This window comes from Polyodon spathula, chromosome 1, assembly GCF_017654505.1.
Source record: "Polyodon spathula isolate WHYD16114869_AA chromosome 1, ASM1765450v1, whole genome shotgun sequence".
In the NCBI taxonomy this organism is placed as follows: Eukaryota; Metazoa; Chordata; class Actinopteri; order Acipenseriformes; family Polyodontidae; genus Polyodon; species Polyodon spathula.
In genome coordinates, this window is record NC_054534.1 from 106,158,577 (window position 1) to 106,177,216 (window position 18,640).

An 18,640-nucleotide genomic window follows, 5' to 3' on the forward strand; every position below is an offset into this window, starting at 1 on the left:
TCTTAATGCTTCTACACATGTCTATACTGGACCAGCAATCACAAACTCTTACTGCTTCTACACACTGTCTATACTGGACCAGCAATCACAAACTCTTACTGCTTCTACACACTGTCTATACTGGACCAGCAATCACAAACTCTTACTGCTTCTACACATCGTCTATACTGGACCAGCAATCACAAACTCTTAATGCTTCTACACTGTCTATACTGGACCAGCAATCACAAACTCTTACTGCTTCTACACATGTCTATACTGGACCAGCAATCACAAACTCTTACTGCTTCTACACATCGTCTATACTGGACCAGCAATCACAAACTCTTAATGCTTCTACACAATCACAAACTCGTCTATATTGCTTCTATACTGGACCAGCAATCACAAACTCTTACTGCATCTACACTGTCTATACTGGACCAGCAATCACAAACTCTTACTGCTTCTACACACTGTCTATACTGGACCAGCAATCACAAACTCTTACTGCTTCTACACACTGTCTATACTGGACCAGCAATCACAAACTCTTAATGCTTCTACACATACTGTCTATACTGGACCAGCAATCACAAACTCTTACTGCATCTACACTGTCTATACTGGACCAGCAATCACAAACTCTTAATGCTTCTACACATGTCTATACTGGACCAGCAATCACAAACTCTTACTGCTTCTACACTGTCTATACTGGACCAGCAATCACAAACTCTTACTGCTTCTAAACACTGACTATACTGGACCAGCAATCACAAAATCTTAATGCTTCTACACACTGTCTATACTGGACCAGCAATCACAAACTCTTAATGCTTCTACACATCGTCTATACTGGACCAGCAATCACAAACTCTTACTGCATCTACACTGTCTATACTGGACCAGCAATCACAAACTCTTACTGCTTCTACACACTGTCTATACTGGACCAGCAACCACAAACTCTTACTGCATCTACACACTGTCCATACTGGACCAGCAATCACAAACTTAATGCTTCTACACATGTCTATACTGGACTGTCTATACTGGACCAGCAATCACAAACTCTTACTTCTACACACTGTCTATACTGGACCAGCAATCACAAACTCTTAATGCTTCTACACTGTCTATACTGGACCAGCAATCACAAACTCTTACTGCTTCTACACATCGTCTATACTGGACCAGCAATCACAAACTCTTACTGCTTCTACACACTGTCTATACTGGACCAGCAATCACAAACTCTTACTGCTTCTACACATCGTCTATACTGGACCAGCAATCACAAACTCTTACTGCTTCTACACACTGTCTATACTGGACCAGCAATCACAAACTCTTAATGCTTCTACACTGTCTATACTGGACCAGCAATCACAAACTCTTACTGCTTCTACACACTGTCTATACTGGACCAGCAATCACAAACTCTTACTGCTTCTACACACTGTCTATACTGGACCAGCAATCACAAACTCTTACTGCTTCTACACATCGTCTATACTGGACCAGCAATCACAAACTCTTAATGCTTCTACACACTGTCTATACTGGACCAGCAATCACAAACTCTTAATGCTTCTACACTGTCTATACTGGACCAGCAATCACAAACTCTTACTGCTTCTACACACTGTCTATACTGGACCAGCAATCACAAACTCTTACTGCTTCTACACACTGTCTATACTGGACCAGCAATCACAAACTCTTACTGCTTCTACACATCGTCTATACTGGACCAGCAATCACAAACTCTTACTGCTTCTACACACTGTCTATACTGGAGCAGCAATCACAAACTCTTACTGCTTCTACACACTGTCTATACTGGACCAGCAATCACAAACTCTTACTGCTTCTACACACTGTCTATACTGGACCAGCAATCACAAACTCTTACTGCTTCTACACACTGTCTATACTGGACCAGCAATCACAAACTCTTAATGCTTCTACACACTGTCTATACTGGACCAGCAATCACAAACTCTTAATGCTTCTACACTGTCTATACTGGACCAGCAATCACAAACTCTTACTGCATCTACACTGTCTATACTGGACCAGCAATCACAAACTCTTACTGCTTCTACACATCGTCTATACTGGACCAGCAATCACAAACTCTTAATGCTTCTACACACTGTCTATACTGGACCAGCAATCACAAACTCTTAATGCTTCTACACATCGTCTATACTGGACCAGCAATCACAAACTCTTACTGCTTCTACACTGTCTATACTGGACCAGCAATCACAAACTCTTACTGCTTCTACACACTGTCTATACTGGACCAGCAATCACAAACTCTTACTGCTTCTACACATCGTCTATACTGGACCAGCAATCACAAACTCTTACTGCTTCTACACACTGTCTATACTGGACCAGCAATCACAAACTCTTACTGCTTCTACACACTGTCTATACTGGACAGCAATCACAAACTCTTACTGCTCTATATACTGGACCAGCAATCACAAACTCTTAATGCTTCTACACACTGTCTATACTGGACCAGCAATCACAAACTCTTAATGCTTCTACACACTGTCTATACTGGACCAGCAATCACAAACTCTTACTGCTTCTACACATCGTCTATACTGGACCAGCAATCACAAACTCTTACTGCTTCTACACATCGTCTATACTGGACCAGCAATCACAAACTCTTAATGCTTCTACACACTGTCTATACTGGACCAGCAATCACAAACTCTTACTGCTTCTACACACTGTCTATACTGGACCAGCAATCACAAACTCTTAATGCTTCTACACACTGTCTATACTGGACCAGCAATCACAAACTCTTACTGCTTCTACACACTGTCTATACTGGACCAGCAATCACAAACTCTTAATGCTTCTACACTGTCTATACTGGACCAGCAATCACAAACTCTTACTGCTTCTACACACTGTCTATACTGGACCAGCAATCACAAACTCTTAATGCTTCTACACACTGTCTATACTGGACCAGCAATCACAAACTCTTACTGCTTCTACACATCGTCTATACTGGACCAGCAATCACAAACTCTTACTGCTTCTACACATCGTCTATACTGGACCAGCAATCACAAACTCTTACTGCTTCTACACATCGTCTATACTGGACCAGCAATCACAAACTCTTACTGCTTCTACACACTGTCTATACTGGACCAGCAATCACAAACTCTTACTGCTTCTACACACTGTCTATACTGGACCAGCAATCACAAACTCTTAATGCTTCTACACATCGTCTATACTGGACCAGCAATCACAAACTCTTACTGCTTCTACACACTGTCTATACTGGACCAGCAATCACAAACTCTTAATGCTTCTACACTGTCTATACTGGACCAGCAATCACAAACTCTTACTGCTTCTACACACTGTCTATACTGGACCAGCAATCACAAACTCTTACTGCTTCTACACACTGTCTATACTGGACCAGCAATCACAAACTCTTAATGCTTCTACACATGTCTATACTGGACCAGCAATCACAAACTCTTAATGCTCTACACACTATACTGGACCAGCAATCACAAACTCTTACTGCTTCTACACATCGTCTATACTGGACCAGCAATCACAAACTCTTACTGCTTCTACACTGTCTATACTGGACCAGCAATCACAAACTCTTACTGCTTCTACACATCGTCTATACTGGACCAGCAATCACAAACTCTTAATGCTTCTACACATCGTCTATACTGGACCAGCAATCACAAACTCTTACTGCTTCTACACTGTCTATACTGGACCAGCAATCACAAACTCTTACTGCTTCTACACACTGTCTATACTGGACCAGCAATCACAAACTCTTACTGCTTCTACACACTGTCTATACTGGACCAGCAATCACAAACTCTTACTGCTTCTACACATCGTCTATACTGGACCAGCAATCACAAACTCTTACTGCTTCTACACATTGTCTATACTGGACCAGCAATCACAAACTCTTAATGCTTCTACACATGTCTATACTGGACCAGCAATCACAAACTCTTACTGCTTCTACACATCGTCTATACTGGACCAGCAATCACAAACTCTTACTGCTTCTACACATCGTCTATACTGGACCAGCAATCACAAACTCTTACTGCTTCTACACACTGTCTATACTGGACCAGCAATCACAAACTCTTACTGCTTCTACACACTGTCTATACTGGACCAGCAATCACAAACTCTTAATGCTTCTACACACAAACGTCTATACTGGACCAGCAATCACAAACTCTTATACACATGTCTATACTGGACCAGCAATCACAAACTCTTACTGCTTCTACACATCGTCTATACTGGACCAGCAATCACAAACTCTTACTGCTTCTACGCACTGTCTGTACTGGACCAGCAATCACAAACTCTTACTGCTTCTACACACTGTCTATACTGGACCAGCAATCACAAACTCTTACTGCTTCTACACTGTCTATACTGGACCAGCAATCACAGTCAACACCAGGGTCAGTGCCGCCTCCCAGAAACTGAGTGCATGGTTCTAAGATTATGCAGCACAAGATGATTGAGAGCCAGGCTTAGAAACAGGGGTCTTACAACCAAGAGACTACCCTTTAAAATGTGCTTCACTCATCACTGTGTTTAAATTCCCTCACTCTGTACACCACCCAGAACTTCAAATTCGAAGGTAAAATATTTTAAGAAATAAACGTTTTGGCCAGGGACTTCTTCAGTGTACTTACTATATACAATACTTATAGGCTGTACTAGAAGTCATAAGTCATTACAGGCATTATTGTTAATATTGGTTGACTGTTTTTAGTTGTGAAATGTCTTTAAGATCAGTGGAACAAATATAGATCATTTTGATGTGCAGATAGTGGGTGTGGCAGTCTAATAGAAATAATACATCATATTGCCTAGATACAGGACTTATTTGACACCCTATACAGTGCCATATATGATCACATTTTATTATGATTTTGTTTGTTCTAGCTCACAGCCAGAGAACTGGTATCCAGGTATGAGTAACCTTCTCCACCTTTGATTTTAAGAGAATCTGAGGTATAATCACAATATGCTGGAATACTACTGCAGCATTGATTTTATGAATAATAATAATAATAATAATAATAATAATAAATAATAATAATAATAATAATAATAATAATAATAATAATAATAATAATAATACATTTTCTTGTAGCAAGGAGCTAAGTTAAGCTAATTAAAATATTTTTAAAGAGGTTGATCCACTCAAGCACAACATCCTAAAAAGTAACTTATGTTACAAATCTTCAACCCCATAATAATACTTTGGTGACAACATGACTGTCTTCTAAGGAACATAAAAAACATTGACCAACTCTTCAGAAAATTTCTCTCAACAACATAATTAATTTACAAGTGGTAACAGGATAATTACAAAGACTTGGAATTAAGTCTTCTCAACATTTACAGGGCAGCCACTTTTAGTGGTTCATCTTTTTAAAATGATGCAACATTAAACAATACCAGGAGTGCAGCACATGAAGCAGCAGCATCAATGGAAACAGTTTCATATATGCTGCCTTGTTCACTCAATACCCAGGCTAAACATGAAAAGCTGCTTTAGTAAATAAAATAGAAATGTTGGTGTCTCTGTACTGCTGGCCACTCGTTTTGGCTAGAAATAGTTGCCACAGAGGGAATTAGCAAGGATTATAGACAGGTTTGTTAAGTAATTGGCCTGAGGAAGTCGGGGCTCTGCAGCACTCTCTCATCTCTGAGAGTTCTTGATGCAGAGAGCGAAATATATGGGCTTTTCTTTTCACAATTTCAAAGCAACTAATAAATTACAAAATGCTCCCTTTGAATACTATGAAGACTGTAATGATGACAGACTGGGATGCAGAGTATTGGAAGGAATCCAACCTCTCTTTAACATTCCTTTCCAGTTCTGGTATGATTTGGATAGCTTGGTGGGACCTACGGTCCATGCATGATGCAGATTTATTGTTCTAAAGAGGTCGTTTCACACTGTAGGGACTGTATCGACACACATCAAGGTGTCCTGAACCCAACCAGACCTGCTTTGATTTATAACACATTTTGCTTGACATATTGCCTCATTAAGGGCCGATGTGAATTTTCAGCTGCAGCAACCAATTGGGCCGCATCCAAGAATTTGCAGTGACCGGAACCAGCTCACAATTGTATTCCATTCCCAGAGATGATTTGCAGAAAGGGGGTAGCTGAGACTTTCATTTTAATAAGGCTGAGTTAAGGCAGTGGAATTCCTTCCTATCCTTTTCTAACTGGGTATGAGGCTATCGACTAAAAAGCACAAACCATTTGGCAAGTCGGGCTCTGGTGAGTGATAGGATTGTGCCAGTTGACTTGCACAAATCATCATGCATGAAAAGGCAATGTTAGAATTACCTTAGTATTAGTGCAAAATAGTATTTAAAAAAAAAAAAAAAAAAATTAGATAGGTATTTGCAGTTAGTGGATGTATAGATGACTCTTCCAGGTGAAATTAAAGAAGTAAAAAGACAATTTGTCATTGTTTTCAAAAGATTGGCATAACGTACAAACTTACATCTTGATATTGTCATACTTAGGAGGATTGGAGATATGTACACACATTACATATTTCATAGCTGTAAAACCATACTCATGTTGCCTATAGTGTTATGTGACATCCATAATTAGATGCTCTTGGCATTCTTTAAATGTTTGTATTTAATTTCTTCATAGCTAAATTCTTAAATTGTAGCCCTAATTGTGTCTGTGTATCACACAAGTTTAACAGAATCTATGTTTATATATATATATATATATATATATATCAATATATATATATATCTATATATATATATTATATATATATAATATATGTGTCGATTTACAATATAACAAAAAGATATGAACTAACGGTATCCATGTATTGTGTATTGACATATAGTAAGTTTTTTTTTTTTTTTTTTTTTTTTTTTTTGTGCGTGTGTGTTTTTTCACGCGACATAAAATACTGACAGTTAGGGAGATAGATAGACCCCATTTAGTTCTTAATCTTTTCAAATGTCCTGTTCATGTAATCGTTTGATTAGAAGTATGTAATATTTTAATTGCAAACTATCCAATAAAATCCTAGTTATACACAAAATACAATAATAAAAAAGTAATTTAGAATCGCATTATTTTAATTGGATAAACATTATTCACAAATAGATCCTAAGTAGAACATATGGTAATAGCCAATTTACTTTGGAGTTGGTAGGTGTTGGCATGTCAGTGTGAGTTCAGAGAGACATGTAAACATTGATTCACACTTCCTCGGTTATGTAAATTCAGGGTTAGTAATAGCACATTACCCAGCGCGAGAAGTTGAAACAACTTGCATGTGTATGCTGTCTGGAACAAGAGAATCGAATCCACAAGCTGCACTCCTCCGATTGATTGCATTAAAGGCAAGTTACAAAAACTCTACGCTTTTAAATGCAATGAAGCATTTCTAGGTTAAAAAAAAAAACGCGTCGAAATCTAATAGTAATTACTAATTCAGTAAGTTGACGTAAACAAATACTCATCAGAACTGATCCAGTGATTTGCATTGCTTCGTTTAAAGATTAGGCTGTTTGGCGTCTCTGGTCACATACAATATTTGTTATTTTTTGTTCGTATTGTGTAAAGTGTGGTCGAATTCCTGGTAGCATGCTAGTGATTTTATGGTTTTTTTTTTTTTTTTTTTTTTTTTTTTTTTTTTTTTTTATTTTAAGTGTCGAGCCTTTCTAAATACTAAGGCTTAATAAGAAAAAAAAAAAAAAAATATGTGAAGGATACACCATTTTTGTTTTTTACAGATATCAATAATTACATCGAAAGAAGACGTTTTTTCAATTGTTAGCCTACTAAAATGACATACTGTAAATAAATCAAACATTAAAAAATTCACTAATTCATATTATAATGCTAGTACCTCTCTCTGTCTCATATTATATTTTTTTCACAAAAGTAACACAGCAAGTGTGTGTGTGTGTGTGTGTGTGTGTGTGTGTGTGTGTGTGTGTGTGTGTGTTATGTGTATATATATATATATATATATATATATATATATATATATATATATATATATATATATATATAGACACACACACACACACACACACACACACACTTGCTTGCTGTCAACTTGATTTTAAAAATATAAATTATAATTCCGACACCTGGGACCCTATAGATATCTCCCTGTGACACCGTAATGTTGTATATACTTTATATGACAAATAGAAGAGGTATCTGAACAAAGACATTTGAAACTTTATATATATATATATATATATCTATACTATATATCTATATATTATATATATATATATATATATATATATAATATATATATATATGTGTGTGGTTACCCATTGAACTGTCAAGTTCTTTTGAACAAGCGGTGTTTTTGTTTACATGTTGTATTTGATCCCCATGGAGGGGTGGTGGGTGGGGGGGGGGCCCGGTCAACAAACGCTCTCTCCAAATCTGCGCTGATGGTCTTCTTTAGATTGTCCTATCATAGGTAGAAATCACAGGCGCTCGACTCTCAAGTTTCCACCCACCAAGAACATTTTGCTTAATTGTCTACCAAGAACTCTCTGTACCCAAATGCAAAGACGCAGAGACTGCACCGGCAACACATCATCCCGTTCTATGGAAGTAGGCTGGGATTTGTTTTGCTTTTTTTACATATACATTTCTTGGATAAAACTTAAGCTTTTAAGTTGATACGGGAAAGCAACCGCCGCTGTTACTTGTCTTCCTTACTGTCTGGTTATTCGTTTTTTTGTTTTTTGTTTGTTTTTTTTTTTGGTTGGATTTTCTTTTAATGAAAAGGCTGCCGTGAAGATTGAAATGATCCGCGCAAGGTGTACGTGTATTTGTTCTCTGCAGTGCAGGTAAACTCGGAGCTGCTGCTTCTCTGATCTTTACAACGACACACTCAAATGGGAGAAAAAATAATACAACTCTTGATTATTTTTCGTTTTCTTCAAGAGGAAAACCTGCAAGGCAATCATACGAATTGAAGTCTTGCTTCAGTGCGAGTACCTCTCGAATGTTTTGTGCGGTGAATGTGAAGAATCGTAAATACATATTTTTAATCGCTTCTTTTTTTTTGGCACGCTTGTAAACAAGGAAGCGTCTATGTTGAACACCCTGGTACTGTTTTACTTCATTCATTTATACTTCCGCTGGGATTCAAGGAAACCTTGTAAAGAAAGCAGTGGCTTTTTTTTTTCTTCTTTCAGACTCCTTCAGGGTTTTTTTTTTTTTTTTTTTTTTTTTTTTTTTTAGCTCTGGAAGCAGGTGCATTTCGGCAACTCAAGATGCGTTATATCTCTTCACGCTTCATCTACTTGTAAGGATTCCATGTTTTTTTTTTTCGATTTATAAAACGGGCACATTCTTGCCAATAGAAGTCGCTAAAATCAAACTTTGTTTTTTGTTTTGTTATATTTGTATGGCTTGTAATTATATATGATTAATTGTGTTTCCTTTTCTCCCTCCAGGGGTTTACACTTATTAGTCCTCTACTTTCAAGTTCAGGTGGGTTGTCTTTTCTTCTTCTTCTTCTTCTTCTTCTTCTTCTTCTTCTTCTTCTTCTTCTCTTCTTCTTCTTCTTCTTCTTCTTATTAAGAACTTCTTCTTATCCTTTTAAACAAAGGAAAATGACGTCGAACAGCATAATATATATATATATATATATATATCTATATATATATCTATATATATTATATATATTTATATATATATATATATATATATATATATATGACTAGCCTAGACTGACTTAATTTAAAGCTTTTGAAGAAGTAAACAATCAACCCGTCATGCATATTATTTAATCTGCCTGCACAGGCATGGGTGGTGGTGTCTTTTGTGAATTCGTTTTATCTGGTAACTCCTGTATACGCAAGTGCCCTTATAACCAGTGCAGCGTTGCGCATAACTCAAAAGATTATAGTGATACTGTAGGCTTTTTATTATGTAACCCCCACGAGATTGAAGCGGCATACATAAACTCCACATGCACAGTTTTCATTCGACATCCAGGCTCGTGTAAGGGGAAACATTGAATATGTCATAAAACCTGACCATAACGACCTCGAATGAATCGAGGAATTATGGTTTTGGGGGAAACTGAAACCCTACGCAACTATAATCTAGTCTACAATACAGTTCTCAAAACGCTTTTAAAAAGCGCTATAAATATGTATTAAGGTGTTTTATACTTTTGACTGTATTATTATTATTATTATTATTATTATTATTATTATTATTATTATTATTATTATTATTATTAAGAAATATTCTTAGTGACATCGCAAAGAAGGTAAAAGCTGTAGCCAGCTGTACGTTTTAGGAACTAGAAGGGTCCTATATATTGTCTTCTATAACCAACATTTAAAAATACTTTAGCAATAATATTATTTAAAATTATATCGGTCTGTTCAAAATTAGACTTTATCTGTTCAGTTTTCAAGCATTGCATCTTAACATTTACAATTTCTTAGTAATTTCAATTTTATAAAGAGCTAATAAATTTAACCTAAGAAAATCAATGACAAGCGTTTTGGTTAAAATTATTATTTAATGTCTTCAAGTAAATGGTTTTAATTTATTTTTTAAAAACTTAAAGTGTAAAAAAATTTAATGAAATAAATTATTATTTATTAAGTTATTAATATTATTCTTATATATATTATTTTTTTGTTGTGATTTTAATTATTAAATAACGTAATGTTACTGTAAGTAAAAAATAAATTTAATAAAATTTAATTATAGTGAAGATTAAAATGCACAAGATAAGCTATAAAGATCAGAATACCCTTACGCACATATGATATTTATAGGATATGGGAGATATTAAATAAGGCACCGTTGCCTTCCACGTGGATTTAGAGTCAGGGTTAGAGTTTGTGTTAAAAGGCCATTCAGCTATCTTATATGCCCCACAGCATTTGATTTAGCTAAATTAGTATCAATCCTCACAATTAGATTTAATCAGAGATAGTTATTTAAAACAATACAAATTACACATTGACCAATGACCTTTAAGAGTTTTGGGATAACGTTTCGGGGGTTATATTAAAGCTGTCACCAGGGCTGTACAGCCAGCTAGAGACCTAGAACACATGATACATGGAGAAATAGATTCGAAATAATTAATTTACTGTGGTTAAAATAACAGAAAAGTCTGAGTATGTACCATGTATATAACTAATACCCACCTGAGAAAAGCCACATGAAAGATGTTCACTATAGCACTATCTGCTAAGAAATAAATAATAACTATATCATTATTTAACCAAATAATAACTACATAACCGACCCCCTCAAGCAAGGCTGCAAATTTTTTTAGCAGCCTGAAGGGGAGTGGGCGGGGGGGCGGGGGGGGGAAGCGAACCTTAGTGCTACAAGCAAACAGTGTGCTCTCGTCATGTCTCCTTCCAGGTCAGCCTGAAGCAGTTGGCAGATGTCAGTGATTGTTTGTCTGTTGAAATGAAATTGCTGCAGACATAGTGTGTTAGACAGGCTCAGAAAAGACAGATGACGTCTAAATATTTAGGGACATCTCCTCCTCTCTTTGACAGGCCACTCAGAAATTATTATTATTATTTATTTATTAATTAATTAATTTTTTTATTAGCAGATGCCCTTATCCAGGGCAAATTACAATTGTTACAAAATCACAGTAGAAAGTATCACATAACAAAATATCACATTAATTCAGTGCGCACTCCATATTTCTTTTATTTCTCTTTTTCTCTCTCTCTTTTCTTTACCTGCTTCCCTGGTATTTTCACTGGTATTTATAGTCGACCATGTAATTTACGCACAGTTCAGACCTGGTTTTCATGTCAACTGAAATGCAAACACTAACACTGTTGATGGTTTGCTAAATGACTACATTTGTATGTAAATGAGGACACTCCCCTAAAGTTCAGCTCATGTCCAGCGCTAATGCTGACTTGCTAAGTGGGCACTAAAACACGGTTCCTAACTGACATATGTGGGCAAAGTCTGTTTGCCCAAACGTGCACCTGATCCCGATGTGCTAAGTGTTTGCAGAAATGTTTTTAGATTGCCTTTGGTGTTTGCGAATGTTGCCAAATAGGGCCCAGGGAGACATGGGAAAGCACTTTTGGACAAAGGGGGTTTACAGTCTCAGTTTCTCCTTGTTTATCACCAGTGCTGTGTAGTGGTTTGCTCACACATTGTTTCTGTAGTTAAAGACAGTTATGCAGATATGTCCACTGATCCTTTTCCTATATACAGTATTAGAATTGGGAATAACTGATAGCTTGGGGTTCCAATAAGCCAGGCCTGGGAGAATGCAGTCAAAAGATCTATTTTTATTTATTTGTTTTGTTTAAATTTGTATTAATGGCTAAGGTCAGCACCCATCTCTTATGAAAGAAAGCAATATAATCTATGATGTCCACAGTCTGAAAAGCAGAAGCTCTTTGCTAATAAGAATAATACCACCCCCATACTGACCTTGATGTCTTTTGTTTTTAAGGAATCTCAGCAGACCTCGGCTGATTTCCGTGTCTATGTCGAAAACCACACACGGAACCCTGATGACCTGAGCCGCAAACAGGTCCGAATATATCAGCTTTACAGCCGGACCACTGGGAAACATGTCCAGATCCTGGGGAAGAAAGTCAACGCCAACGGGGACGATGGGGGCAAGTATGGTACGAGCGTGTTCTTGTGCAGTAAGGCAGGCTGAACTTGCTCACCCTCAGATTCTACTGGAATACGTGGCTCCACTGTCCTTATAGCAGCTCTTTAAATGAACTGAAAGAAGCAGAAACTGTGGTGAAGAGAGCATCGTGGTATTTGCCGCAGTGTTGATATGATGTCAGTACACACTGTCATCATAGCTTTTGCTATTTGTAAGTTTTTTAAAAGCTTTATAGCGGCACCATAATAAAAAAATCTGGGGTTAGCGACAACCAAACCAACAAAAGCTGACTGAGGTGAAATGCTGACAAAATAGTGGGTTCTTCAGAATATTTAGCTTTACAATGGTTAACCCTTTTCAGAATCAATGTTGTACAATTCATTTTGTTCCTTTTCAGTTGGATTTAATATCCAACAGAGTTGGCAGATGTATGTGGTGCAAAAATATATATTAATGCACACACTCACATATGAAGCTTTAAAAAAAAAAAAAATCCTGGTGATGAGTATAGTATTTAATTTAGAAACATTCGCTCCCGTGGAGACTGCATTTGTATGTCATCCCACAGGCTTGCTCCAGCATGAGTGGAAGCAGAGCCAGGCTTTCCCATGAGCTCTGCCAATGTGCCTCATGACCTGAAGAGGCCACCATCTCCACCAGGGTGAGAGAACCTACTGTCTCTCATTAAAATACAGGGCTTCTCTCCCTGAGCCAAGAAAGACACTGTTCTGCTAAATTACCAGCAACGCAGGCCAGTTTCGTGTTGTGAAAATATGTATATAGTATGAATTATGCACTGTTTCAATCCAGTGTTACTGGATTATATTGCATTTCATAGTAAGTCCTGCCAATAATAATAATAATAATAATAATAATAATAATAATAATAATAATAATAATAATAATGATGATGATGATTATGACAATCCAGTCCAAAATAAAAAAAAAACACCTTAATAAATGTTGATTGGTAAATTCCACTGATACAGGAAAACTACTACTTGGAGTTCTAGGTCTTGAGATATTTCTATTTAGAGGTTTAGCAAATGGGGAATAAAACATACTGCCTGGTGTAACATAACTGGGCTGACCCTTTCAGTTCAAAGCAAACTAGCAGAGCAAGTAAACGTGATCCTTTGAATCTGCTGTACTGTGTGTCACTTTTTAATATCACTTGTGTGATAGATATTCGAGCTGGCCTATTCTAAGTTAAGTCACCAGCGATGCAATACAATTCACAGAATGTGTTCCGAGTACCTCAGGGCAAATTGTAATCTCTGGTGTGTTAAACAGATAGGCAGTCTTTAACCTTTTAATTGAGCGAACAAGTACTAAAGAGACTCTGATACATAATCCCAGGGCATGTGAACTATTTAGAAAAGTTCAAGCTGATTTCATTCCCTTAAGGAGGGCTGGTCTGTACGTATGAGTATTCATGAAGCACTATACAAAACAGGAAAAAAGTGAAACAGTTAAGTAGTTTATGAAACTATAAAACCAGTCAAACTGCTGTTCAGGCTAGCTTTGGTTCCACTCTACCTTATGTCAGTGATTGTACAAGTGTGAAGAAATTGATTTTACTCTTCTAACATTTATCTTTACTATTTGTTTTTTGTTTCCAATTTAGCTCTCCTAGTGGTGGAAACAGAAACCTTTGGAAGCCATATCCGAATAAAAGGAAAAGATACTGGGTATTACATCTGCATGAACAAAAGGGGCAAAATTATTGGAAAGGTAAGAATCCCCTAAAGGATGATTTACAGTGTGACCAATAACATAGATATATGAGCCCAATATTATACCAAATAATAGTTTTTACTACTGCTTGACTTACTGTGGTATAGTTTTACTTAAGAATAATTTGAAGCAAGTTCTCTTACTATACTGATGAGATAACTGAGACCTCATTGCACAATGGAAGAAAGTGTCCTCCCGTGATCCCTCACATTTATAAAGTGTTTAGGGGCCATTGACCACACAGCCGGTTTGTTCACAGGAATCATAAGGCAGTTTAGCTAAAATCACAGCTCCGTTATCAATGTTAAAAAAAAAAAAAAAAAGATATTGAATCATAAATTATTGACAAAAGCATCCCTAAATAAATCATTAAAAAATGGGCCTATCTATCTGAAACAATGGGCATTTGGTTCACAGTGGTTCTCTGGGCAGAGCACCAAATATTCTTTAAGTGGTCCCTGTTCAGAAATTCCAGAGAACAATTTGTTTGAAACTCTGTACAGAAAATAGGATTAAAATTAGGAACCTAACTCTTACAGATGTTAGTTCTCATCTGGAATATCAACGATGGAATCTCTTTTTAATTTATTTTCATTTTTTAACCCGAAACTCATACCTTGTTTGAACCTGTTTATGATTAGTACAAGTCAACAAGACAGGAGTTATTATCATAATATTTAGCAGAAACAGATGTAATTGACAAAAGAAAAGAAGGTCCTACTTATACAGCTTTTACTATGTGTCTCACAAGCTTAAACAAGAGTCAGTTTAGATCTGTCTGTAACATGTATACCATGCTTAGTGACTAATCTTGGCACAGTTTGGAACAGCGACTAGAAACAGATGCAGATTGTGCAGAAATTGCATTTTTTTTTCTTATTTTGTTGCTATTAGTAAAATTGCTTTGTTTCTTGATGAGTTCCCCTAGAGATTGGCACACTTGAAAAGGTTTCATGTTTTTTTTCAGCAGTTTATGAGTCAATTTATATGTGGTTTTGAGGTGAAAGAAACTTAACTACCCAAGGGGAAACCCAGAAGTGACATCGGGTACAGGGCACATAAATAGGTTTCTGTCTTTGGTTTTCTTGTCATTTCTAAGAAACCACATTCACAATCATCTTGTCAGCAGACAATATAAGAAAAGTAACCATTACATCACAAACACACCCATGCAGAACACACACAGAAAATATGCTTGTAGCAAAAAAAGAGTACGGTTAAAAAACATGACAAAAAAAAAACAGAAAACCTTACTACAGAAGGCCTCCTGGCACAATGGTCAAATTCTACTTCTCAAATTAACAACTGTTATCCCAGACTGGTGGCAATATATTCCAGGTAAAAAACATTATTTTCCAACCTCCCCTCACCAGCCAGGCCACAAGCACATTCTAAATAGAAAATAACAACTCCTTTATTCATACTTTAATGGTACATTCCTGCCTTTTCTGGCATGGCTTGCTTTATCTGGGCTAAAAAATACCAGAATACGACTGATTTTAAAGGACTGGCACAAGGCAATATGTTTCTCTGTCTGTTCCTCTAAACAGTGAAGAAGCTGTGGGGTATTTTGCCTGCTTGGTTTCTGTGATATTAAATTGATGCTTTTGCCAACTGGACTCTGTGGCTATGTTTAGTCTTTACAGTAGTCCAAAGAGGTTAACTCATCATAAAAGTAGTATTTCCAACTGAATCACAGTCTATTATAGATACTTTATTGTTTACCCTTTTCTGTTTCTGCAGCTCAATGGAAGAAGCCAAGAGTGTGTCTTTGTGGAAGAAGTATTGGAGAATAACTACACTGCACTGGTGTCAGCCAAGTACAAAGGCTGGTACCTGGGATTCACCCGGAAAGGACTGCCTAAAAAGGGCTCAAGGACCCAGCAGAACCAGCAGGAAGTCCACTTTATGAAACGGCACCCAAAGGGCAAAGTGGACCCACTACAGGAGTTCCGTTTCACCACGGTCACCAAGAGAATTCGCAGGGCACGACGCTTAAAAGTGAAGTCCAACTCAAACTGAAACATGTCCAAGAGTGCCAGGGTCTGTGTGTCAAAGGAACACTCAACCACCTTGCCTTAAATATCCAGAGAAAAAAAAATGGAAAAGATGTTTTATTTTTATATTTAAGGAGTATTGCTCCGATGTGCTAGCTTTTTCGTGGGCTATTTTTTAGTATTATTATTATTATTATTATTATTATTATTATTATTATTATTATTATTATTATTATTATTATTATTATTTATATTGAACAGAATGAATATTTGTCATTACCTTGCTGTTGCTACTTCGAAAGGTAATGGCAGAACTCCTCTAGAGTCACTGACTGTATCCATATCTATGGATTGAATGCAATGGAGCCTGGATGGAAAAAAATGCACACCCATGATATTGACCATAGCTAATTCTTTAGCTATAAGTGCAATACTTTGTAATAGGCCCTTTTACAAAAGAGGTTACTATTGAAACTTATCATGGTTCCCCAAACTCCAAACTTCCCCGCCACCCTTTTAGATGTGTTTTTTTTTTTTTTTTTTAACATGTTAAACAAAGTGATGGAACGTTATTATAAATTGAAAGCTGCTGGTTACGTTATTGAAAGGGGCCTCAAGTAAGGGCCTGGATAAATGACTGCACATATACCCACCTCAGTGTTTATTTAGATGAACAATAATAGCACACACTGTTTAAAGAGGAAACAAAGACTGGACCAACAGGATTCTTCCCTGGGGAGTCCATTTAAGATCATAGTTTTCCTTCCAACTTTATTGAACAATTATAAATTATGTATCAAATTGGAAAATAGACACGATGGTAGTTTTATACCTCAGATATATCAGTTTTGTATTCATTATGTGTAGTGCATATTATAGTTGGATATTATATCAGTCATACCATCCAATGACAATCCTCTCTCTCTGATTACCATTATTAATAGCATTGACATTTAATATTAGCAACACCTGTAAGTTGTAGTTACTGTATACGTGACACATTGTCTCATGCAAAGGTATTCACATACATATAGTATGTTATAGTACAGCTGCTTAATATCATAGCTCTTCCCATTGAGCTGAGTTTTACTGCTGAATCCAAAACAGGAAAGGTAATGGAATATACAGATCTGTTTAATGGTAGATACAGGCAGATCTGTGTCTGAGGGTGATTGGAGCTTGGGGGTCCGGAATAAGCTAGTGACCTGAGAGGGCCATTGTTAACATTATTCGGTCCTGATGTTGGTAGGGCTGTATCATTAACTCACCTGCCGAGGGACCACTGTGTATTGTGTATGTGATGCTACTAACACCTTGACACACTTATGACTTAAAGCGTATGCAAAAATAATTTTTATGACTTTTATTAAATATTTATTGCCTTTCTTTGTAAATACATCCTGATGAATTTATTTGACCTCTGTTAATAAAGTGAGGAATATATTTAAAGATATACCGAATCGTTTTCTTTCCTATTGTCTGTTGCTTACTGTCACCAGTGCAGGAGTGGTAGTGTAATTAGGTCAGCATGGTGCAGTAGAGCGGTATACAACACTGAATGCATTTCCAAAGAAATTACATTCTTAGGAAAAAGGCTCTACAATATTGCATTACAAGTTCAAGTGTCCTTTTATAGATACTCTATGGAACACTATAATAAACAAAACAAAACAAACAAAAATCATACTTGAGAAAATGAGGTTGAATGAGATGACATAAATACAATTTTACTGAAGCTATCTATAGCATGTGTTTTGTAAAGAGAAACCCTGAGAAATAATCAACTGCTGCATCTTCAGCATTGTCAGTATAAAATCCAGATGGTACTGCATGTGTACTTTGCAAATGATCAAAGGGACGAATGCTTGTAAAAATTGCAATATAAAATGTGTCTGCAATTTGCACTAATATAAGCTTTAGTAAATTACAACAAACATTTTCTACATCCCAAGCTACTAAGCAACCAGCAATAATATTTTACTGTCAAAAGTTTTTTGTCACGTGATTCAGGCCTTTATGCATATTAATGGGTTATATTTATGAACAGGTAAGATTTTAATTTAGCACTGCTGTGTCCCATTTTCATTCACATGGTGTTATGCAAAGCTGATGACAGCTGAGAATCATGCAACCTATCAATGATCATTTATGATGAAAGAAATATTGTTTTAATTCTTAAATTCCTAATCTTTGT

The 18,640-nt window shown here is 36.5% G+C and overlaps 1 protein-coding gene across 2 annotated transcripts; it reads left to right on the plus strand.

The window, feature by feature from the left end:
• Nucleotides 1-9,304: 9,304 nt before the first annotated feature.
• On the plus strand, nucleotides 9,305-17,899 carry fgf24 (fibroblast growth factor 24). Of its 2 annotated transcripts, none has more exons than XM_041265028.1 (5): nucleotides 9,305-9,379; nucleotides 9,531-9,567; nucleotides 12,545-12,713; nucleotides 14,340-14,446; nucleotides 16,193-17,899. In XM_041265028.1, the coding sequence occupies exons 1-5, from the start codon at nucleotides 9,348-9,350 to the stop codon at nucleotides 16,469-16,471; spliced, it is 624 nt and encodes a 207-aa protein (XP_041120962.1). In that variant the 5' UTR covers nucleotides 9,305-9,347; the 3' UTR covers nucleotides 16,472-17,899. The 2 variants fall into 2 exon arrangements, with proteins under 2 accessions (XP_041120962.1, XP_041120191.1); XM_041264257.1 differs by having other exon boundaries at nucleotides 9,307-9,379; nucleotides 12,545-12,722.
• Nucleotides 17,900-18,640: the final 741 nt, after the last annotated feature.